The 24,549-nt window shown below is 40.9% G+C and overlaps 1 protein-coding gene across 2 annotated transcripts; it reads right to left on the reverse strand.

Annotated features, from left to right (window-relative positions):
- Positions 1 to 566: 566 nt before the first annotated feature.
- Positions 567 to 24,549, reverse strand: ZBTB18 (zinc finger and BTB domain containing 18). Of its 2 annotated transcripts, none has more exons than XM_083176424.1 (2): positions 24,241 to 24,549; positions 567 to 3,247 (listed from the first exon to the last, which is right to left on the reverse strand). In XM_083176424.1, the coding sequence occupies exon 2, from the start codon at positions 3,231 to 3,233 to the stop codon at positions 1,668 to 1,670; it is 1,566 nt and encodes a 521-aa protein (XP_083032550.1). In that variant the 5' UTR covers positions 3,234 to 3,247; positions 24,241 to 24,549; the 3' UTR covers positions 567 to 1,667. The 2 variants fall into 2 exon arrangements, with proteins under 2 accessions (XP_083032550.1, XP_083032549.1); XM_083176423.1 differs by lacking the exon at positions 24,241 to 24,549 and adding an exon at positions 4,783 to 5,345.

The raw sequence follows: 24,549 nt of genomic DNA on the forward strand, positions 1-24,549 counted from the left end.
AGTGAATAATCTAACCTGACAGTTTACAGTGATTATTGGCTGCAAAGTTAAATTCTCCACTTGTTCACTCCCTGATGAACTCAAAATAAAACTTAGACAAATTTGTGTATAGATTAAGGATAGGAAATTCTGCTAAAGTGCAACACTAATATTCAACTATAGTTTTAGGGAAACAAATGCTTTCAAATATTGTATGTGCATTTTCCATAGGCATAGTAAATAAGACATTCATATTTAGAATCTACAAACATGGCTCATTTTATAGTTGCATACCAAATTTAACATTTCCTTGTAAATTTAAAAAGATAGGTTGAGTGGAGGAAGGGTTACCTAATACCTTGGTAAAAAATATAGTGACAGTGCATATGAATGAATATATATATATATATATATATATATATATATATATATATATATATATATATATAAACAAACAGCGGCACTCATAGGATTTTCAAACTTGTATTAAAAAAAACGTGACCATAAACCAACGTTTCGGGGACTAGCCCCTTTGTCAAGGTGTGGATAAAAAAGGTTCTATCCACACCTTGACAAAGGGGCTAGTCCCCGAAACGTTGGTTTATGGTCACGTTTTTTTGAATACAAGTTTGAAAATCCTATGAGTGCCGCTGTTTGTTTTCTAAGTTCCAAATACCTCTGCTCCGGAAGGCACCAAGGTAATTGAACTTGAGAGCTTGAGTGCCGGGCCGCAAAAAAAATCTCAAAACATCTCTCTATCTATCTATCTAGATATAGATAGATAGAGAATTTGTAGAACCGGCACTCTGTTTTTAAGTCCTTGAAATGCCCAAGTGCCTTCACTCACAATTTGTAGATGAAGAAGAAATTTCGGCACTCAAAGGGTCTTGGTTAAGTTTCAAAGTTGTATTTCCATAAGGTAACAATGGTATATATGAATAACATCATATGAAGTTGAACATATAATGAGGTTTTATACATACCCCTTGGTATGTATAAAACTTCATTATAGCAGTAACAATGTTTGAACGCACACACTGATACCATGTGCAGTTTATTTGTTTGAAGTGATGTTATTCATATATACCGTTGTTACCTTATGGAAATACAACTTTGAAAATTAACAATTTCTTCTTCGTAATTATATATATATATATAATGACCTCGTGAACCCAGCACTCGGACCCCCCTTGGGGTTATCCTGCTCAGGTGCCTTCTGTACAGGCAATGTGCCTGATGTATAGAACTCCAACACAGCAGCGGCACTCTGAGTCTTGTAAATGGTGATAAACAGTGAAATTTTAATGTCTACATGTTTCGGGGTACTTCCCCGTCAACAGCCCCTGGGCTGTTATTCTCATCCATTGTCTAAAAGAAAAATTCTCTGACAAGGAACTATTTTTGTTTTAATAAGTGTACTTTTAATAAATGTTTTATATATTTGTAAAATTTTGTCTATGGATGATTTGAATTAAGGAAAGACAAATAAATATTGGGTGCTACTTAACACTATTGAGGTGGTATTTGATGTTAGTAGCCTCTCTTGTAGGAGGCCAAGTGTTATAAGCGACCAACTATAGAATTGTGTAATTAGCGCAAATCTGGGAATTTATATATATATATATATGTGTGTATGTATGTAAGTACGCGTGCATACATATCATTCTAAAACATGTATGACATTATATTTATTTCCACAGTTCTTGAGAACTATCTTCTAATGTCCAATCTCTTACTCCAGGCAAGCTCAATGCTTCACTTTTAACAGATAAAGAGTTTACCAGTTCACAGTGAAATTTTCTGATGTGCCTGTATAGGTCTCCAGACTGTGTGAACCTCCTCTCACACCATTTACAGGCATGTGGCTTTTCCCTTGTATGCACAACAGCATGCCGGCTCAAATTGTGAGAGTACTGAAAACTTTTTCCACATTGTGTGCATGTGAAAGGCTTTTCTCCGGAATGAGTCCTTTCGTGACGTTTAAGTGTGTACATACAGGAAAATGTTTTACCACAGAGGGAACAGGTAGGGACATGGACATCATTAGTGGGCTTACTACGTATGCCATCTTGTTCTCTAAAGTGTGTACTTAAATGGATTTGTAGAATATGTGGGCTTGGAAAGACTTTGTTGCAGAGTGGGCACATGAAGATCTGCCCTGCAGGATTAAGTATGTTTGACACAAATGGAAGAAGACTGCTGTCCATATTACCTTCTATATGAACCCTATCATTCTCTGGAGTTATCATTTCATCATCACTTGCTTTTTCATCATGATCCAACTCTCTTAAGACTGAATCTTCCCTTACAGGGGCCAGGTGGACTGACTCATATTGTGTCCTTACATCAGTGCTTACACCTTCTTTCACAGTGCTGTCTTCCATGTCATACTCAGTAGTATCTAGATCATTCTCCTCACATGAAGCTTCTTTTTCTACTTTCACTTGAACCAGACTGTTTCTTAGTGTTTCTGGCGAAGAGAAGTATGAACTGCTCAAAGGTTCCGTTCCTGAAACACTGGATTTCACAGACAGGTCCAGGACACAGTCTGAGTCTGCTATATCCCTCATGGAAGTATTAGATCTCACAGACAATGAGCCAGCAGAGCTGCAGGGGCTAGGTACTGTTTTTCCAGCAATTGTATGTCTTTCAGATTCTGTACTATTTTGAGTAATGCTTGCTGAATCAGAGGACAATCTTAGCCACATGTTCTCAGATTCATTTGCCAATTCACCTTTAACAGGCAGAATGTTTAACTTTTCAGCTTCACTATCTTCATCATCACTTGCCAAGTCACCTGCCATATGGCTACTACCATCTGAGAGGCTCTCTACTTTATCAGAACAACTTGAATAATCTTCTTCCTTTTTTGTGCTGTCTGCCTCTGTTGTGGCTTTTTCTTTCAGTTTCTTTTTGCAGACTTTCACAATGTCGTACATGTGGAGATAGCTGGCAGCTGCAAGCACATCTTCAACGGGCAGATCCTTAAACTGGAGTTTACCTTCATACATGAATTCGAGCAGGAGAGCAAAGGCTGGAGCTGTAACAATGTCACTGTTTAAATGAACAATGTCTCTTTTGTCTAGCTGATCCTTGTAAAAGAGGTGGAAATACATGCTGCATGAAGCCAACACAGCTCTGTGAGCTCGAAAATGGGCATCTCCTACAAGAACAGTACAATCACATAGAAATCCTTGATGCCTCTGCTCGCTCAAGCACTGTAGCAAATGTCTGCTGTGTTCTGGGAAATCCATACTGTCTTCATAACCTAAACAAGAAATATGCTGTTAGAAATAAATAATTTTTAAACAACATAGCAACATTCTACATTTAAATGAGTTCAAACTGAACATTGTGAATAACTTCCAGTATGTTGTGTATTCTTTTAGTAGTGGGTGGCAAAAAGACTATACAATATTTTGCTTATTGTACATAAAAAAAATCAGGGAGAAGAACAAGTTTTAGATGTAATTTGTACGCATGCTTCGACAATTAGTATTATTATTTTTTTAAATTAGGGTCAACAGTAATTTAAAAAGTAAAAGACAAAATGAAATAGCAAACACTATATTTAAAAAATGTATAAAAAAAAAACAATAGGAGGTTCAAATAGGTTGTACAAAAATACATAATTAAACCGTACCTTCAGTATTCATATAATATGAATATGGTTAATACAGATAAAAAATTGCAACAAAAGGTGTACACAATTATTTGCCAATTGTGTATTGTGTTTACAAAAGATGCTAAAGAAAATAAAAAGATTAAATACAATCACTTTAAGTGCCCCGTAACCCACATCAATCCTAATCCTTAAGAGGGCTAAAAATAAAGATTGGAGGGCAGCTCACAAGGTAGCTGTGATCAAATTAGTAGGCTGAAAGGACAGAGGGACGAAGAAGGAAGCTTATAAACATCTGATCCAGCTGACAGTGGCCATATGGCAGCTGCTGCCCAGATAAAGAGATTAAGAACAGAGGAGTGCGATTACAGCTGTCTGGCCAATTCAAGCAGCTCAAATCTACAAGTTCTAAATTAGTTTGCTAGTACATAAACCAGTCCAGAGCATTAATAATACAAAAATGCAATATCTACCATAGATAAAAGCACAAAAGTGTAAAAGTGTACCTGGTAAAATATACTGAAATACTTTAGTAATATCAAAAAAATAATGGTAAATAAAAAAGTACTTTTACTACCTAAAATGTACTGCAAGATTAGATTTGGCCTGTAATTCTCACCAACGTTTTGTCTACAAATGTACCCTATTGTATGTATGTACGGATAAATACATACAACATTGGACAAAATCACTGCTGAATTTAATATTTTCACAAAAAAAAAAAAAAATCCCCAACTGTACTAACTGTAAATATCTACAAATATCCCATGATAAAATGATCAACACCCGCTTGAAAGAACAGCATACAGAGTGCATGGTATATTAGCCATATCACAATATACAACACGCACATGTCACAACTTCATTAATACAGTGCAAGTCACAATGATATAGTACATAAATAATGTTTCGCATAAAATAAATTGAGAGAACTAGCAAGTTGTTTTGGGGAGATATATATATATATATATATATATACATATACATATACACACACACACACACACACACACACACACACACACACACACATACATACAGAACAGTATAAAAATGATGTTTTACATAAATATGCACTGTATTAAAATGTCATGTTTAATGTATTCTATTTAGCTGTCATAAAGTAGAAATTATTAATCAATACAGCATGAAGAGACAATTTAATTTACCAGAAGTCCTACCTTTTTTATACATAGACCTGTTTATGTCCTTCCCTCTTAGAAGTGTTGTATGCGGTCGTTTAGATCGACTAAAAGGAAGAAATTTAAAACAAACAAAAAAAGAAAAAAAAAAAAGAAAAAAAAAAAAAAACAGACTGACAAACAGATGCAAAGTGGAGAGGATGTTAGAGAGGAATAAGATACCTTTTCCCCACACAGCTCTACACACACTAAGTCCCTGGCTGTGTGTTAGAATAAAAGGCTGAGGGATGGCAAGCTGTCAGCTGCTCTGACATCATGTTCAGATGGAAATGCTACCTCCAGCTGTGCTCCTTTTAATGCCATATGCTGCTCCTCTACACTCCTGCCACCAGCTTTTTCTTAGGAGAACTTTTTTCTTCAGTTTATATAAAACAAAAACTTCAAAGTTTCCTCTTCTCTAAACTTTCTTCACATACCAACTTAACATATGGACTATTATAATTATGGAATTTCTAACTTCACACAATTTTTGATGGTTTCATATACTAAAGACATGCACTCCCACAACATGTTGTTCAAAGGAAAAACCAAACCTATAGCAGGCCTATTCCACACACACACACACACACACACACACACACATATATATGTCCCAGATTCCCGGCACTCTCAAACAGGTTAACAACTTTTCTCCGGTGTTCATCCAGAGAATAATGCACAGAACCAGGATGGATGTCACTCGGAGTGTATCAAACGAAGCAACAGCACGACAGTGAACTGATAGCCAACTGAGGTCTTGCTAAAAGGGTTAAACACCCTGAAATGTTGGCTATCAGTTCACTGCCGTGCTGTTGCTTCATTTGATACACTCCGAGTGACATCCATCCTGGTTCTGTATATATCTAAATGAGATGAGGCTTCTCCTTTTGCAAAATGCTTTTAAAAAAATGCTATCTTGTATGTTTGGTAAACTATGGTTTATTAGTATATGGATACAGAGTATGATTTTCAATAACAAAGTTGTATTTTTCTAGCAATTGTTTAAAAAAAAAAATTAATATTTAAACTCAATAATTTTATGTGGCCTAAATCAAAATATTTTTAGGTGCCCATCATTGCTGACAGCTCTAACCCCTTCGTGCAACAAGTTCTGTGCATCCCATTTATAAGGCTTAAGCAGCCCATACACGGTCCGTTTAGGACTTAAATAGTACACATCGGATCGCATCCCTAGTGCATGCAGTGTGCATGCACTGCGATCCGATCCGATGTGTACCTAGTACAAAAAGTATGTGCAGCACATACTTTTTGTACCGTACTATGTGAGGCGCGGGAGCACGCATCGCATAGTACAGAACAGAGCCGTACACAACGGACCGTGTATGGGCTCCTTTAGACAGTATAATTACTTTCGAGTAGCCCACAAAGAAATGAATGACACCTGCTTGTCCTTGTGCAATAACTAGGAACAACTGTATGGTTGATTGGTTCTCAGACAGTAGATTTCCACTGCACAGTAATGTTGTGAATTCTGTGCATTGGAAGTGATTTCCCCCCTTCTACCTCTCCTGGAATGCTCTATGATGTCACCACTGGTGTTTCCATAGGGGAGGAAGAATCTATATGAAAACACATGCTGATTGTATTAAAACTAGTTTTTTTTTTTTTTATGAAAAAGATATATCATATACATAATGCTCAGTCCAATTTGTAATAAAGTGCATATATTGGCTCTACTATCCCTATACATACTGTACCTAGAAATAAAAAAAAAAATCAGTAGGGTTCAAGCTAAATTATAAGAATAAAATTGTCCAGGTGAAATTGAATTCTAGAGAGATTTGGTGGGTTGGGATCATTTGGTCTATTGCATTATGGTAGAAAGTCATTAGGTCGAATCCATTAGGTCGACATGCTAAAAGGTCGACATGAATCTAGGTCGACATGGGAAAAGGTCGACATGATTCTAGGTCGAAAGGTCATTAGTTCGACAGGTCATTAGTTCGAAAAGGTCATTAGTTCGACATTGTCTATGTCGACATTCACAAGGTCGACATGGGGTTTTTCACTGTTTTTTTACCTGAATGTCAACACAGTCGACATGGACACAGTTTAAAGTGCACTGCATCCCCTCGCATCGCTCGCTGCGCTCGCTATGCGTCGGGCACGGTGCCTCGCTACGCTCGGCACACTATTTTATTCTCCCACCACGCCCTAGTGGATGGTAGGGCATGAAATACCGCCTGTCGGCACATGTTGGCTCAAAAAACAGTGAAAAACTCCATGTCGACCTTGTGAATGTCGACATAGACAATGTCGAACTAATGACCTGTCGAACTAATGACCTGTCGAACTAATGACCTTTTGAACTAAAATCATGTCGACCTTTTCCCATGTCGACCTAGAGTCATGTCGACCTTTTAGCATGTCGACCTAATGGATTCGACCTAATGACTTTCTACCATAATGCAGTAGACCAAATGACCGCATCCCGATTTGGTGTACTGCCTCACAGTAATGAGGTCATGGGTAAATTCCCACCATGGCACTAACTGTGTGGAGTTTGTATATTTGCCCTGTGCTTGAATGGGTTTCCTCAGGTTTCCTCCCACAATCCAAAATATACTGGTATGTAAACTGGCTCCCAACAAAATTAACCCTAGAACAAATGTGTATGCATGGGCATGTGGTAAGGAATATAGATTGTAAGTTCCACTCGGGCAGAGACTAATGTGTATGTTCTAAAAAATATATAGTCTCTGTAAAACACTAAGGAATATGTGTGCACTATTTAAATAACTTGTAATAATGATAATAATAAAAAAAAAACTTGCTCAGGTCCTACGGGATGAAACACGTGGTCTTGAAAGTGTTAACATAGTGTTGTTGGCAATTGTGCATACAAAAAGATCAAGTTCTCCTTGCAAGTGGCTGATGAAATAGCACTGCAACCTTGTAGTGTAAGCGCACACATTCCTATTCTGTTTATGACTCACATCTGTGATTGTCACATAAACACTAAACATTAGGTAAGTGAAAAATTCACTGGTTTTTTAATTGGTCATATTTTGACTGATTGCCAAAATCTACTCAATATAGACAATCTTAGAGACAATGGGCTAAATGTATTAAGCCTTAACTAGATCTAAAGTGGAGGATGATAAAGGGGCAGATGTAAAGTATTATAGCTGGGCTTATCGCACCGCTATAACACTTCCTGCTTCGCTTCATTAACGAGGCGAAGTAGGAAGGGACATGTATTAGCATCTTGTCTGCCGAAGCAGGGGAGCGCGGACTGCCCCCCTCTGCCACTGACCTCTTTAGCAGACAGCGCATCAGCTCATGCATACGAAAAGCAGCAAGAAATAAATTATAAAAAAATAACAGTGTATAATACAGTGAGGGTTTATACAACCAGCCAAAGCTCAGGCTTAAACTGATGTACTGTACAGTACTAAGGGTAACATCTGAATGCATAACAATATACCTGGTAGAACGTGAGGAAGGCTACAGTATATATAAAGAGGAAATAGGAGTTGAATACAAAATAAAATCTGAAATCCAAAGAGATTAGAATAATTTAGGAGACAGCTACATGAACCATCAAGATACCAATTTTGAAGGGTAGTACTTAAATCAGGGATGGACTATACATCCTAGCATGCCCTGCTACAGATTTGCTATTTAGCCCTACTAAAACTGTTGCAGGGTATGCTAGGATGTGTAGTTCAACAACAGAGTGCCAAAGGTGTCCCGTCCCTGACTAAACCATTTAAGTTCATATTCAAAAAGCCAAAAATAACACAAGATAAAAGTGCAAATACTAACTATTTACAAAGCACCATATATCTTCATGATCAATCATTAAAGGTTGCAGAAAACAAAAGATTGACTGAAAATAATTCACAAAAATGGTAAAATACTGTAAAAGCAGTTTTTTAAAATATTGTTCTGAAAATCCTGGAAATATTAGACGAAAGTGCTTGCAATTCGAGTAACTGTGGTCAAGAGTTGTAACAACATAACTATGACAAAAATAATAAATGACTACAAAAAAATGAATGATATTTAACAAAAGGCAGACCTAAAGACATTAACAACATATGGGCTGATACAAAAACATAAATATTGGTTGTGTTTACAAAATAAGTCTTTTTTCTATATATAACCATTGCAAATTATGCCCCTTTCCCACTGCAGCTAAAAAACGGTAAAGTGACGATTTTCAGTGCAATTTACCGTTTTAAGGCTGCAGTGGGAAAGTGACAGAGTTGAAATACCGTTTAAAGCTAACTGGTATTTCAACCCGTTTTTATAGAGTCCTACACGTTAAAATAACGTTTAAGAGGCAGTGGGAATGCCTCTTAAACGTTATTTAGCCTCCAGGCAGTCCCAGTGCCTGATGAGACCTAGTAGTTCTCACTTTGTGCATGTGTAATGAGTGCACGTGCATAATAAAGAGCCGCTCATTACATATGCGCATATGTAATGAGCGGCTCATTAGTATGCACGTGCACTCATTACATATGCGCAAAGTGAGAACTACTAGTTCTCATCAGGCACTGGGACTGCTTGTACCCCGCATGGACCCCCGCTGCCTCCCCACTGCCCTGCATCCCCGTGCAGGTAAGTACAAGGGAAGGGGAGGGGAGGTGGGGGCACAGGGCAGGTATGGAGAGTTAGGCACTCTTTACACTTGGGGGGGGGGGATTAGGCACTCTTTACACTGGGGGGTAGGCACTCTACATTTTACACGGTTCACTGCAATGGGAATGGTACTTAAATGGTATTTAAAACGGTAATCTGCTGCAGTGGGAATGCCAATACCGTTTTAAATACCATTTAAGATTACCAGTACTTTTATGCCCCTTTCAGACCGCACTTTAAAAACGGTATATTGCCGTTTTTTTATTGTTTTAAAACGGTAATGTGTGCGGTCTGAAAGGTGCAGGACCACTTTACCGGTTAGAAAAAAACGTTTTTTCTAACCGGTTAAAATGCAGGGTCCTACCCGTTTCAGAACCGGTATTTTAGGCTCAAAATCGGTTCTGAAACGGTATTTAGGACCCAGCCAATGAGCTGGGTCCTAAATTCAGCACAGTGAATACTTAATGAGCGCTCATTAAGTATTCACACTCACTGGAGCCCCCCCCCCCCCGTGCGCGCGTCGACACCCCCCCGTGTCGACTTACCCCGTGCCGGTATCTCCGTTGTGGTTCCCGGCACTGCAGCTCAGTATGCTCGGAAAGCACTTATGAAAAAAGTGTCTTTCAGAAAATGGCTGCCCCCATACGAAAGACAGTTTTTTTAAACAGGGTTTCCTATGGGGCAGCCATTTTCTGGAAGACACTTTTTTCATAAGTGCTTTCCGAGCATACTGAGCTGCAGTGCCGGGATCCACAACGGAGGTACCGGCACGGGGTAAGTCGACACGGGGGGGGGGGGGGGCGACACACGGGGGGGGGGGGGGGGCGCGTCGACACACGCGGGGGCGGCGTCGACACGCGCTCGGTCGACACGCGCGAGGTGGGGGGGAGGAGGGGGGAGCTGCACGGAGGGGAGGGCTGCACTGGCTTTGACCCTGTATTTGGAAAGTTTCCAAAAACGGGTCTGCCAGTGTCAAAAAATCGGCACTTAAACGGTAATATACCGTTTAAGTGCTGCGGTGTGAAAGGGGTTTTATCTGGCAGACCCGTTTTTGGAAACGTTTCCAAATACAGGGTCAAAGCCAGAGATGCGGTCTGAAAGCAGCATAAACTGGTCTGCAGTGGGAAAGCAGCATTATGCACAGCAATGAATCTGATGTTTTAGTTCATACTCTGGAATAAAGCATCTATCAGTTATAAGAAAATGGATTTTCAGTAACATGAATGCAATTATTTCAGACTTTACACACATAATAAAAACATTGATATGATTTTACATATCTACAGCTCATGTGTGAGGTAGCAATTAACATTCCATCTACATACAGTCTTGTATAAAAATTCTGAGCAAGTCATGTTGCCCAAAATTTAGTTACAATAGTTAGAATCATAAACTTTAATAGTTTTGCAGAGCAGTTATCTTGGGGGAACTTTTGGTGAAACATGCACCATATGAAAATGACCCATCATATTGATGTATGATGAGTACAGTGGCAAAGGTGATATTATCACTGTTTTAGACAGACAATTACCAGAAGGTGTCTGTGAGCTAAAGTATTTATTCCTCAAACAACATGCCAATGCATTGGTTTAACATGTATAGTAAATTAAATAAGCAACGCTGAATAGTTAGTTACAAAAATCGTTTTTTAGCTGAACTGTTACGGTATAGGGTTCGACATTACCAGAAGGTCGACCCTAGTTTTTCATGTCAATTTCGACATGGACACTGTCATTGTACAGCGTCCTCTCGCATGGCTTGTTGCTCTAACCATGCTACGGCCACTATTGTATTCTTACTCTATGCCAACTTGGATAGTAAAGTACGAAACAAGTCGATCTACAGCAAAAAAACATTGAGAAACTCGTGTTGACCTTTTGAGTGTCGGCCGTGACCATGTCGACCTTCTGTCCATGTCGACCATCTCCAGGTGTCGACCTAGTCACTGTCGACCATTAGTGGTTGAACTAGTGTCTATAGACCTAGCCATTGTGGACTCAGGGATCACATACCAGCAGAACCTTCACTGCATTTTGAGAAAGTTCACTTGTGGGAAAAGTAAATTGTGATTGTGTTGCAACATATAAATTGATCCAATTCCTTTCAAAATACTTTATTGCAATAAAAGTTATAAAAAACATTTCAAGGAGAGGTCTACTAAGATGTGATAAACAAATGCATTGTTCACAACAGGAATGATTATTCTGCCATGTCAAAGGAAACCATCAAGGCATGAACACTTGTTTTCTAAACATCAGTGGTCTGCTGGCACTAATATGGTGTCAGGATAATTCAACGGTCACTAGTTTAGTTCATACAGCTGACAGAAGGCAGGATAAATGTCAATACAAAGGTATTCTTAGGAACAACTTCATGTTAAATGATCAGTTTCATCTTTCATTGAAGCACTGCTACCCTGAGATTAATGGGTAGATTTACTAAAGCAATTCAAATGAAAAGTGGTGGTGTCACCCGTAGTAACCAATACTACTGTATTTTAGCAATCATTTTGACACTGCAGTTATGTGCACTCCCAATTCACACGCCATCCAGTTTAATTATTATTATTATTTTTAATAATGTTAGTGTTAATAGCTATTTTAATTATGGGGGGCAATGCTTGTAACCCTATAGCCCAAAACATAAAAATAAATGTTAAATAATAGTATCAACGTATACTACAGGGCAAAAGCTAATGGGTAGGAGAGAATAGATAGTATAGATAGATAGATAATGCTTGGATCCGGCACTCAAAATATAAATAGATCTGTGACAGGTGGCCCTCACATGTAAATCCAGAGCCGGCCTTAGGCATAGGCAAACTAGGCAATTGCCTAGGGCATTTGGAATGCCTATGGGGCATCAGCAGCTTCTGCTGATTAAAATGATATGCATAATGCCTATATTCTGCGTGCGAGTGAGGCTGTATCTGCATTTGAAAGAGTGTATTCATGGAAACCACTGTAACATAGCATTCCGTATGCAGGTACAGCCACAGTTGCACACAGAATATAGGCATGCCACACATCACTCCAATCATTGGAAGCTCCTTTTGTGTGCTGGTCATAACGATGCAAATACGATGAATTTTCAGCAAAAAAGGCACCCACTGTTAGCAGAACTGGCCAGGAGCTGCATGGCCTATTGAGTCAAGATGTATGAGGAAACATCTATATCCAAGCAGAGGCAGAGGTCACAGTGTTAGCGGCTGTGCGAGTGCTGTCTGCGGGTGGGATGGTTGTGCAATAGTCTTCGGCATATGTGTAAGGGGCATTATGTGTGTAATGTATAAATACATTTTTTTTTTTTTATATATTCTTTATTATTTTTTTATAACATAGACAATACAATATATATAAAAAGTTAATAATTAATCAGTACAGGTTATATTGACAAATTAATCGTAAGGAATACCCTTCCCCCCCACCTATATCCCACCCTCCCCATTGCTTGGCATCTAACTGTAGCAATATATCAAATTACATATCACATGTTTTACAATACTTTGCAGTCTTAGCGTGTACAAGATAACAGAGTATGTTTACGTTCCCCCATATGCCGCATCGTTAACTTATACATTTAGCAACCTCTCTAAAGTGCAAGTGCTAATATGGTGCATAAACAGTGAGCATTAATTTTAATCTATAATAGTGTAAATTCTTTCTACAGAAATTATCTAATTATATATGCATAGTGTTCGTTGCCGGGTTACATTTGTCCAAATCAATATTCTTGTGAATCATTCACTTAGTGTATGTGCAAGGATTCATAATAACAATTTATTCAGTGATTATACCGCCTGTTCTATAGGCTGTCAACATATATCTATTTTATTCTCAAGAAAAAAAAAAAAAAAAAAAAAACATATCTCGCGATAGTCGCCAAATTCAGTGCAAAACCTGTGATTATCATTTGCTAAGATTGCTAAATATATTTTTTTTTTTCTCTTTTAGCTCTTTCTCTAACTTACTACGTTAATAAACAATTTCCTCTTTATCGGCTTTGCAAGTCAGTGGGAAACAGTTGAATACAACGATTCCATACTCTATGAAACTTGTACATTGTACTCCGACTGAGATGTAGTGCTTTTTCATGCTTATAGGTATATATAACTAATTCTTTCCACGGGGCGAATTTTGGCCCTTTCTGCGCCATCCATCCTCTGGCAATGATTACTTTAGCCAAAGCACAAAGATTATTAATATACTGCCGGTCTCCCGGTTGTAAATCACACGGGTCCAGTACATTAAGTAAACAGCACTTGGGGGTCAATATCCTCTCTGGAATACCAGAGTCAACCAGTGCTTGTATAACTTCAGCCCAGAATGCGTTGACCTCCTGGCACTGCCAGAGAAGATGGAAAAAAGTGCCTGTCTGTTGTTTACATTTAGGACACAGAGTATTTGTTCTGGCTTTGAACTTAACTAATCTGGTTGTGGACAAATAAACTCTATGGAGTATATAATATTGAACCTGCTGAACTCTAAGCGCGTTAGTAGCGCGCGATAAATTAAGAACAGCAAGCCTCCATTCTTCTTGTTCAATTATCCCAACCTCCTCCACCCATCTCTGTCTCAATATTTCCATACTCCCCTTCCCTTTATTATCATTAAGACGTTTGTAAGTTTTACTCACTAATTTATTTGCATTTTCTACCCCTAAGATGTTTTTAATGGGAGATTCCATAAAGCACGGGGGGCCTAATGGGAATTGAGCTGACAGTGCTGATTTCAGTTGCAAGTGTCTATATAGATAGGACTTTGGGAGTGAAAATTCTGATTTTAGCTCAGCAAATGTTTTTAATCGACCTGCCTGATATAATTGGCCAATAGAGGTCACGGAGTATCGATCCCATACTTCCCGAACCGGTATAGAATTCAGTTCTTTAAATGTGAGGGAATCGCAAATTGGATGTGATGGATCAATAGATTGTACATTCAATAATCCCTTTACCTCCTGCCAAATTTTTATGGCCTGTCTGACTAGAGGGGGGTCTAATGTCTGTATATTTGATTGTAGTAATCTAACCATTGGGGACCATTTTGTGGAAGACATGGCCACCAACGCAGCTGGTAGGTCACTGTCCTCGGTTTCTTTTATCCAGGGGCGTAGTTGTGCCAATTGTGAGGCCAAATAATATAGGCGAAAATCTGGGAGTCCCAGTCCACCCCTCCCTTTGTCAATAGTCAACTTCATCCACTGCACTTTTGGGCGGGTATTATGCCAAACAAATGATGAAAGCTTACTATTCAACTTTCTAAACAACTGTTTAGGAAGAAATATAGGAGATTGTTGAACCAGGTATAACACCTGTGGGAGCAGGACCATCTTAATTAAATTAATGCGGCCTGTTACTGACAGAGGGAGTCTACTCCAAAACTTCAGTTTTGCATCAAGTTTATTTAACATTGGCAAGATGTTATACTGTATATACTCCTCCGTGTTCCGCGTAACCGTCACCCCCAAGTATTTAAACCTGGTTGTCCAATTCAGCGGAGCCGGGGGAATCAAGTTCTGCGTCGATGTGGACCCCAAGTATAGAATGTGTGACTTACTCCAGTTTATTTTCAAACTAGACAATTTCCCAAAATCGGAAATCAAACTTACCACCAAAGGCATGGCCAATCTATAGTCAAAAATATAGATTAATATGTCGTCTGCGTATAAGGAAACTATATCTCTTCCCTGGGCCATTTGCAGTCCACGAATATCGGGATGCATTCTCAGCTTCTGGGCAAGGGGTTCTATTGCCAAGGAGAATAGCAGGGGGGATAGGGGGCATCCCTGCCTAGTTCCCCGGCTAAGCTTAAATGCTGGAGATGTCCATCCGTTCAACGAGACCCTGGCCATGGGGTTATTATATAGTAATTTTATCCATTTCATAAAATTATCCCCTAGGCCAAAGGTTTTTAAAGTGGCCCATAAATATGACCATTCTACCACGTCAAATGCCTTAGTGGCATCGAGGGATAAAACTGCGGGGTGGCTATTTGGCTCAACCGGAAGTTGTAGGTGGGCAAATAATCTACGTATATTAACCGAAGTGGATTTGTTTGGCATAAACCCAGATTGGTTACAATGGACCAAGTTCACTATATATTTTTTTAATCTTTGGGCCAGTATTTTAGCGAGAATCTTTGCCTCGCAGGACAATAAAGATATAGGCCGATACGAATCCAAGCAGGTTGCTTCCTTGCCTGGTTTTAATATGACAATTATCTTGGCCTCAGTCATGGACGGGGGAACTTCTCCCTCCTCAAAGCAGCGGATTAAAGTCGCATGTAGCCGGGGAGCTAGAATATCTATGTGCTTTTTAAAGACTTCAATTGGTATCCCGTCTAAGCCCGGGGCCTTCCCGCCTGCCAAAGCTCTAATCGCAAGGTATACTTCATTTAATTCTATTGGCCTACCTAAATCTTGTGCCTCGGTTGGGGAGAGACTGGGTAGGTCGATATCATCTAATTGAATCTCGATCTCTTCTGCCGTTATCTGTATCTCAGAAGTATATAATTTCTGGAAATATGCAGAGAATAATTCCCCTATCCGTGGTGCATCTACCGCTAACTGTCCCTGTGGGTCAGCGATAGGACCAACACAGGTAGAGGGAGTTTCTGTTTTTGTAAGATATGCCAAATAGCGGCCTGTTCTATCGGAATTCTGATAGGCCCTGCATGACTGGTTGACGAGTAGCCTGTTGTTTTCATTATTGATAGTATCAAGCCAGGTTTTCTGAGCTTGGTGCCAGAGGAGTTTGGCAGTATCTGTTCTACTTAAAATAAATTCAGCTTCTAATCTTAAACACCTATCTTCCATCTCCTGCAAACGCTGTTTCTTAGCCTTATTATATTCCGCTATCCGTTTCCTGTATATTCCCCGCATATAGGCTATAAAAGCATCCCATTCATTAGAGGCCTTTGTGGAACCTTGATTAATCTCCCAAAATTCATCCCAGAGTTTAACCATGGTCTCGTCTGGTCCTAGCCAGTTTAACCAAGCTGAGTTTAATTTCCAATGCCCCTGTCCACGGTCCGCAGCATTATTAAAATCTATAATTATTGGAGAGTGGTCCGAAATACCCCGCGGTTTATATTCAATATTTTGAACCAGATGCCTAAAAGAGTCAGTTGATAATGCAAGGTCTATTCTAGACAATGTCTGGTATGATGAAGAAAAACAAGAAAACTGAAGCTTTTGGGGATGATACGTTCGCCATAAATCCGTCCATCCTGCATCACGTATGAAACCAGCAAATGGAGATGAAGTGCCATTTGTTTGTGAATTTTGCCGCCATCTATCCATAGATGGATCAGGTACATTATTAAAATCACCTATGCATAATACAGGTATGGACGGATTTACTGCAGCAAACCCAATCGCCTTAATCAGAATTTCATACGAAAATGGGGGCGGGATATACACCGCCAGTAAAATAAGAGAAAGAGAATCAATCATACACTCCAAAAATACATATCTACCCAAGGGGTCTATCTCCAGACGATTATGTTTAAAAGCCAATGTTTTTCTAATAAGTATAGATACTCCTCGTGAAGACGAGGAAAAGGGGGCATGGAAAGCCCAGCCCACCCAACGTTGTTTTAAAGTCATAAGTTTACCCCCTGTAAGATGGGTTTCAGAAAGACATACAATTTCTGCCTTATAGGAACGAATTTGATTTAGAACTAAAGATCTCTTTATCCTATTGTTCAGACCTCGTGTGTTCCATGCAATCAATCTAACCATTTTGACCATACATAAATGGATATTTCAAATATACAATATATATATACCTACATAAGCAAAGAAAAAGTAATAACATTTTCATTCTAACGGAGCCACATGGATAATACTTATTATTTATAGATGCCAAGCAAAGTCCCCCCCCCCCATCCCCCCACCCTGTATACCCATTTCCCTTAGGCATACCTGTTCCCTAACCCCGAAAAAAGAAGAGGAGAAAAAAAAAAAAAAAAAAAAAAAAAAAAAAAACACAAAAACAAACAACAAAAACAAAAGACTTCACCCAGCAATCTGGGGGCTGAAAACTAACAAGCCACCAATTTGCGGGGGGAGCTCCCTGGCGGAATGTTCATATTTTCTTAATAACCTAGCCCTCCGCCAGTTGCCGTGTCCCTGGTACGTGATTATCAAGCCACTTGGCTGCTTCTTGCGGGGTTGGAAAAAAGACAGTCTCGTTATTGTGAATCACCCTAAGTTTAGAGGGAAAGACCATTGAATATTTTATGTTTTTTTTCCTGCAGCTTCCTTTTCACTTCCATGAACCTTGCCCTCTCTTTTTGAACCTCAAGGGCAAAATCGGGAAAGACAGCCACTCTGGCCCCATTGTACTCCAGTGGCCCATTGGCCCGGATCAGGCGTAGAATGGCGTCTCTGTCCTGAAAATTAAGAATTTTTACTATTAGTGTCCGTGGGGGGGACCCAGGAGGCAGCGGTCGAGAGGGGACTCGATGGGCTCGCTCTACAGCAAATTGTTTGGAGAATGCAGTCTGCCCAAATTTTGCCATCATCCAATCCACTATGAATTTCGCTGCGTCTACCCCCTCTTCTTTTTCAGGTATGCCCACGAAACGCAGATTGTTCCTTCTTAGTCTGCCCTCTACATCAGTCATTTTAGACTTCATTTCCGACACTAGGAGAGTCATCTTATTTACCTTACTAAACCATTGGTTATTGACATCCTCCAATGTAGAGATCCGAGCCTCAGCTTGAGTTATTCGTTCTGTTGTTTCTTTGAGATCGGATTTAATGGAGGCAATTTCTGTTTGTACCCCCTTTATTTGATCAGATAAGCGCTGCTCCGAGGTGTTTATAGCCTCAAGTACTTGCTGAAGAGTAATTTCGGGGGCAGGTGGTGGACTTTTACTTTTGGAGGGGGTGGACTGTGGAGTCGTGGTAGGGGTCTGCAAAGTGTTCCCCCCTTGGGCTCTGGCATATCTCTCTAATCGAGCGGCCGCTGAGGTATTTCCCGTCTTGCCCATCTTCCCTGCAATTCTGCCTGAGGATGATTCCTATAAGGGTGCTTGTTTGACAGGTCCACACGTGTTGGATTGGAAGTGGGGAACAGGAGAAAAAAGGAATGGAAAAAAAAAACAACTCCAAAAAAATAATAATGGAAAAACGGAGGAGAAAAAAAAACAAAAAACAAAACACACCCCACCGAGTCACACCAAACCTACACCAAGCAAGTCAGTACGGAGGTGGTTTCCCGTGGTTATACTGCAGTTCACGAGTAGTATGACTGTTTTTATTGACCTACAGTTTGCTCAATGTTAACTGCCGTTTTGTCAGATCAGTCTGGGTGACACAGAACCCTATTCTTGGCGTCCCGCGTGCCCCAACGATTTACAGGGCTAAATGGCAATATCACTGTCCCACTTCAGAGCTGGCTTAATGTAACCATTAGCCCCTTATCGTATAATAATAAGTTTATACTGCACCGGTTTGATGATTCGGTACTGCGTCTTCACCGGTCATATACTCATGGGAGTCCGTCCTTGGATCCTTTGTGTGGTATAGGTGGGTTCAAATTCTCCAGTCCTCTTGTTTAGCCACCACGGGTTCTGTTGTAGCCCGTAGGCAGGTCCACACTCCCACCTTTCAGGGTCTGTCTGTATCTCCTAAGCCCGATATGGGGTGCTTAAATGCTGCATGCCGTGATGGAGGAGGAGGGGACCCTCTCACAGTCCCATGTACCTCAGTCGCACCTCTTTCGGGGCTCCCTTATGCGTGCCAGAGATGAGAGGGGGACCGTCTCAGTTATCCTTGTCTCCCGAATAGCGGGCCTCCGTCTGCTTGCACCGCTTGTGTATCTACTGGGAGTCAATGCTGCAAGGAGGGGGAGCCGGCGGTTATTGATCGGGAGTTTCTACTAGAGAGGGGACTCTCTCACCGTCCTCCCCGCACAGTAGTTTGCCGCGGTTAGCTGCCAGCTGTCCCTTGCTCACTCGTGGTCTCCACGCTCCGGGTATAGCCGCCTCTCTCCTTCAGTGTCGGGCGGAAGCTGGAGGATCGCGTGTTCTGACACGCCGGAAGAGAATGCGGAAGAGGCAGTATACGGTGCTTCGTTTACAACCACAAACGCCGACCCACTGTGGAGCACGCCGGACGGCTATTATACTTTTGTCTCGCCCCACGCCAGCGAATTCTCATCCCAGGGACGGCACACTTTCCCGGGCTTAGGTCAGTTCGGATATTCAGGTAATAGGGAGCTCATCCCTCCAGCACGCTCACTCCCGCACCGCCGTGGCCACGCCCCCCATAAATACATTAATAATGTGCGACATATGTGTAACATGCATTATGTGTGTCATGTGTATAAGGGCATTAATAATGTGCAAAATGTGTAATGGGCATTATATGTGTCATTATGTGTATGAAGGGCATTATTAGAGGTTGGCATAATGTGTAAGGGGCATTATGGTTATAAGGACATTAATAATGTGTGTCATGTATAAGGGGCATTACTGTGTGGTATTATCAGGGGTGGCGAGAGAAAGGGGTAGGGGGTACAAATTACCCAGACCAAAGTCTGATGGAAGGGCCCAGTGGGGGCCCCGGGCCCCCTCCCCTTAAGTGACAGCAGCAGCAGCTCGTCTCCTCTACCCAGCACACACTGCTTTGTGCTGGGTTGCAGTGTGGCCATGGAGGTGCTTAAAATACAATATTTTCTCATGATTTTTTTCTAAGGGTATAATGTGAATAATGTGAGGAGTAATGTACATAAGGTAAAGTGGTACTACTGTGTGATGTGACGTGAATAAGGGACACCATTGCATGATATAAAGTGAATAAAGTTGCACTACTGTGTGGCATAATTTGAATTGGGGGTACTATTGTGTGGCCATGCCCCTTCCCAGGAAGAACACACCCCTGTTTGGGCTGCGCACCAAATGTGTGCGCTGTTTCTATTTAAAATATTGCGGGTAGGGGCACCAAAATGATGACTGCTATGATGAGGGTTGATGGTGCTGGGAAAGGGGAGCAGGGTCAGAGGCGGAACTAGTGGCGGTGCTAGGGGGCACCAGCCAAAATCTTGCCTAGGGCATCATTTAGGCTAGGGCCGGCTCTGTGTAAATCAGCATACTCATCCAGAGGTGTGGCACTCAAAGTCACAAATACTTACACACACAGCATGCTTAAAAACACAGAGAATACTGTACACACACCATATGTACACATAGCATACTTACACACACAAACAGATTGCAGTTGCGGACTTCCTCTGTGGCCCTAGATGCTGGGCTGCTGTGCAGTGCATATCCTCATCTCTTTCTTTCTCGTTCTCTTTAGGCAAGTTGCCTGTGATGGTTTCGCACATCTGGAAACGGCAGTCCAGCAGCCAGCGCTTCCTTTCCTTAAGGACACAGTGATCAAGCACAGAAGCACTGATAGCACAACAAGCAGGAAGTGGCAAGGCAGCTCAGATTGCAAGGGGCTAGCTGCTTGTGCAGAGACACAGACAAGGCTGTCTACGTCTCTGAAAAAAAATATAGAAAGCAAATGTTTTTCAGCAAATAAATGCTCTAGTTAGTTTGTGAAGGGTGCATATAATGGCTGTAAACTGATTTTAAAGGCATTTGAACCCTTTATGACCCATTTCATGTTTCTGGTGTATCTCAGTGATGACATTGGTAAATGATAAATGAGGCCCTAAGTAACGCCGCCAAAATATGGTTTGTTCATTTTAGTAACTTTCATTGTTAATAATTAAAGCTCAAACACCAAAACATTGTGATTGTTTTGATTTGAATGACAAACCATCATCACAATACAGTCTAGAAAACTTTTAATAATATCCATTTAAATGGGAAAGGAGGCATAAAGGTTTAAGCCACAAATTTGGTTAAAGAAAGAAAACACCTCTAACTCCCATCTGCAATGTTAAAAACACCTACATCTATCTGTCCCAAATCTTTTAACACATTATTCGGCTCTTTGCAAAATATAACCCCCTCCCCAAGTAATTATTAGAAAAATTTAACTGATTAAAAACTAATGCTTATTTAATCATTAAAGAATAGAGGGGTGTCCCAGAGGTTCTGAATGAAGTCCCAAAATGTTTACCTTACAACATGGATTTTCTCCAATGATCTCCTAGTTTGGGACTGCGATAAAAAGCTGGGTTAAATTATATTGAAAATGATTGTGGCTTTATGTCTGCAACTAATTGAATACCAAAAACTTTGCACCCAGCAAGATTAACCTTGCAAATCAGGTTAACATGGTTAATTAGATATGCCTTTCATTGCCTATTGGTCAACATATATTAGGTCAACATAGACAATAGGTTGACACAAGCAAAAGGTTCACACATGAAAAGTCTGTCTTGACTTTTTCCAATGTTTTTTATACTTTACAATCCACACAGACTATGATTGGGGATGATACAGGTAGCAGAGTGAGGTCACATGCTTGAATGTACTTAACACCGAAAAATGTGAAAAACGCATGTCGACCATTTGATGTTTCAACATCAACATTTTGGCCATGTCGACATTTTGGGGTTGATTTACTGTCCACATGATCGACACCCCTAATTATCTGTTGATGACACTGCCAACAACCGGGATGCAGTTACAATCCCGACGCCGGAATGCCGACCTCCGAAATGCCGACACATTCTCCCTCCGTGGGTGTCCATGACACCCCTGGAGGGAGAATAAATTAGTGTGCCGAGCGTAGCGAGGCACCGGGCCCGCTGCGTGGCGAGCCCGCAAGGGAAGGCGATCCACGTCCCCCCCTTGTCGGCATTTCGGCTGTCGGGATTCTGAACGCCGGGATCCCGACCGCCGGGATTCAATACTGAATCCCAACAACCACGGGTGCAATTAGTCGCAGCATAGTTTAGATTAAAAACATGACTTATATGTCACAACCAGGTCATTAGCTTTACCTAAAATAGCACTTATGAGAGGTTCAGAAGAGATGCATAAATTATCAGTTTCCATCCCAATAACAAAACATTAAGTTAATAACATGATCCCTTTACTTCTCCTTAGAAACTACTGCACATGCAGTCTGCTGCAAATACTATGGTGAGTTGAGACTGTGGGTGGGAACCTATGGACCCCTCTCCCTGTACTTTTTGCAGTGTATAATGATGTCTGTAATGGCAATAAATACCGAAAATTGATGGGGCTGCTTTTTGTGATTGAAACATAAGACTACAGAAGATCTCTTATATATGATGTGGTCCCTCCCTACATAGATTGAGAGGACACTGTCAAATAACTGACAACTCCTAAAAATTTGTGTTTTGGGGGATATCTCCCAAATTTACTTTCATAAATAAGATCCTAAGTGATGTAATTTCTTATGGAAACAGACACTTGCAGAAACAAGGCTGAGATACTTATATTAATACTCAATGAAGACCTTTTGTTGAATTTACTAACAAAGGCTGTTCTTCTTTAATTGTATTTTGCCCAATAACAAACACCACTAAACTTTACATTCATGGAAAGTTTCTTATCTCTGTAACACACATGCTGCATTTTAGGATTTTACTTAACTGTGTACAACTGTACTTTCTAACTACAGTAGTTCTAATATATATCCTGCTAACAATTATGTTTTTATATTTAATTGCTGAATATTAAGGGAAACAATCAGCAATTATTAAAATAGCTAGTTTGTAAGTATGGCCCTAATTGTTTGCTGACGATGTTGCCACCAACAACAGGGTTCTTGTAGTCTCTGAATAGTTATCTTTAACACAACATAAATCATTTGCCAAAACCTTCCAATTTATCAGAACTTACCCCATAAACACTTATGGGCCAATCTTAACGGATGCATGAATCAGCAGTTTCCGCTTTGATTATTAGTTAATTTTCATTAACAGTAAACTGATGGGGCTCATTGTAATTCTAGCATGCCTTTTGTGAAACCCATCTCCTTCATGTATTTTATATACTGGCTTTATAAAGAAGACCAGCAAGAGAAATATACTAAAAGGCTAAAAAGGCATTCATAAAAATAACAAAATGCATTTAATAACTACTACTCATAGTCATAATTTCTAGTCGAAAAAAAAAAAAATCACATTGGCCGGCTAGATAGGGTCATGTTCCAAATTATTTCAGGACCATGGTAAGCATGGAAAGTTCTGTTAACCAGTGTCCTGGTGAATGTATAATTTGGGGAGCTAGACCATTGCATTACTGTCACGCACTGGTAAATAGACCATCTATCTATTGTTGTAATAATAATAATAATAATTATAAAAAATGAAAAATACACCTTTTCTAGGTGATCCTGTCAGTCTTTAGAAGCTTTCGAGGTTTATAAGAGGATTCAAGGCCCTACATCTAGCAAATTAAGTAGTAAATCATATCTATCACACAGTATATACAAATATTTCGGGGTGCAGACCTGAAAGGAAAACACAGAGAACATGGAACTGTAGGAGGAGTAGAACCTAGGAGATGTGTTAGAGCGCTGGCAGAAGCCGCCGGTAATGAGGAGCACATAGCACAGTGTACACCGCCCGCTTCCCGGACTGCCAAACTTGGAAAGTGTACACTGCCGTACAGGCTATAAAGCTCAGAGAGCTCCTTGACGGCGGCGCCATGCATATCACTGAGCTGCGGACAAGGCAGTAAGTACACACGCGGTGACCCTGTGGTGCCGGCATAAGGGCATGTGCCAGAGGCAAGGTGCGTGGGGTCACCTGCAGGGATGCGGTACGGGAACTCCTCTAGGACACTTGCTGCGTGTCCTCAGCCCACCGGGTGCAGCCAGTCAGCGCAGAAGCACCATGCCCTTGGCAGTTGGCACCGTCTGACATACAACCCCCCCCCCCCCCCCCCCCCCGTCACCCCCAGCGCTTACTCTTATGGGCTCCCGGTCACTGCTCGCCGAGTGACCGCTGGATCTGGTGTCACACTGCGCGAAGCCCGGAGTCACAGCACTCTGTCATCGCGGTATCCCCAGCGTACAGCCCCGGGGCGGCACTGAGAGCACACATCAGCCTGGCGCGTATAAGGTGGGCCAGGTGCCAGGAGAGGTGGCCACCAAGGCGGAGAGCTGGGAAGGATGGCAGAGGCTGGCGGCCAGATAGTACGCGTGCGCAGCGAGAGTTCACGGGGTACGGGTGGGCGGGAACTTGGGAGTGCTGCTATAGTATCAGCTGCTGCTGAC

This window comes from Crinia signifera, chromosome 3 (genome assembly GCF_055691185.1).
Source record: "Crinia signifera chromosome 3, ASM5569118v1, whole genome shotgun sequence".
Taxonomy (NCBI): Eukaryota; Metazoa; Chordata; class Amphibia; order Anura; family Myobatrachidae; genus Crinia; species Crinia signifera.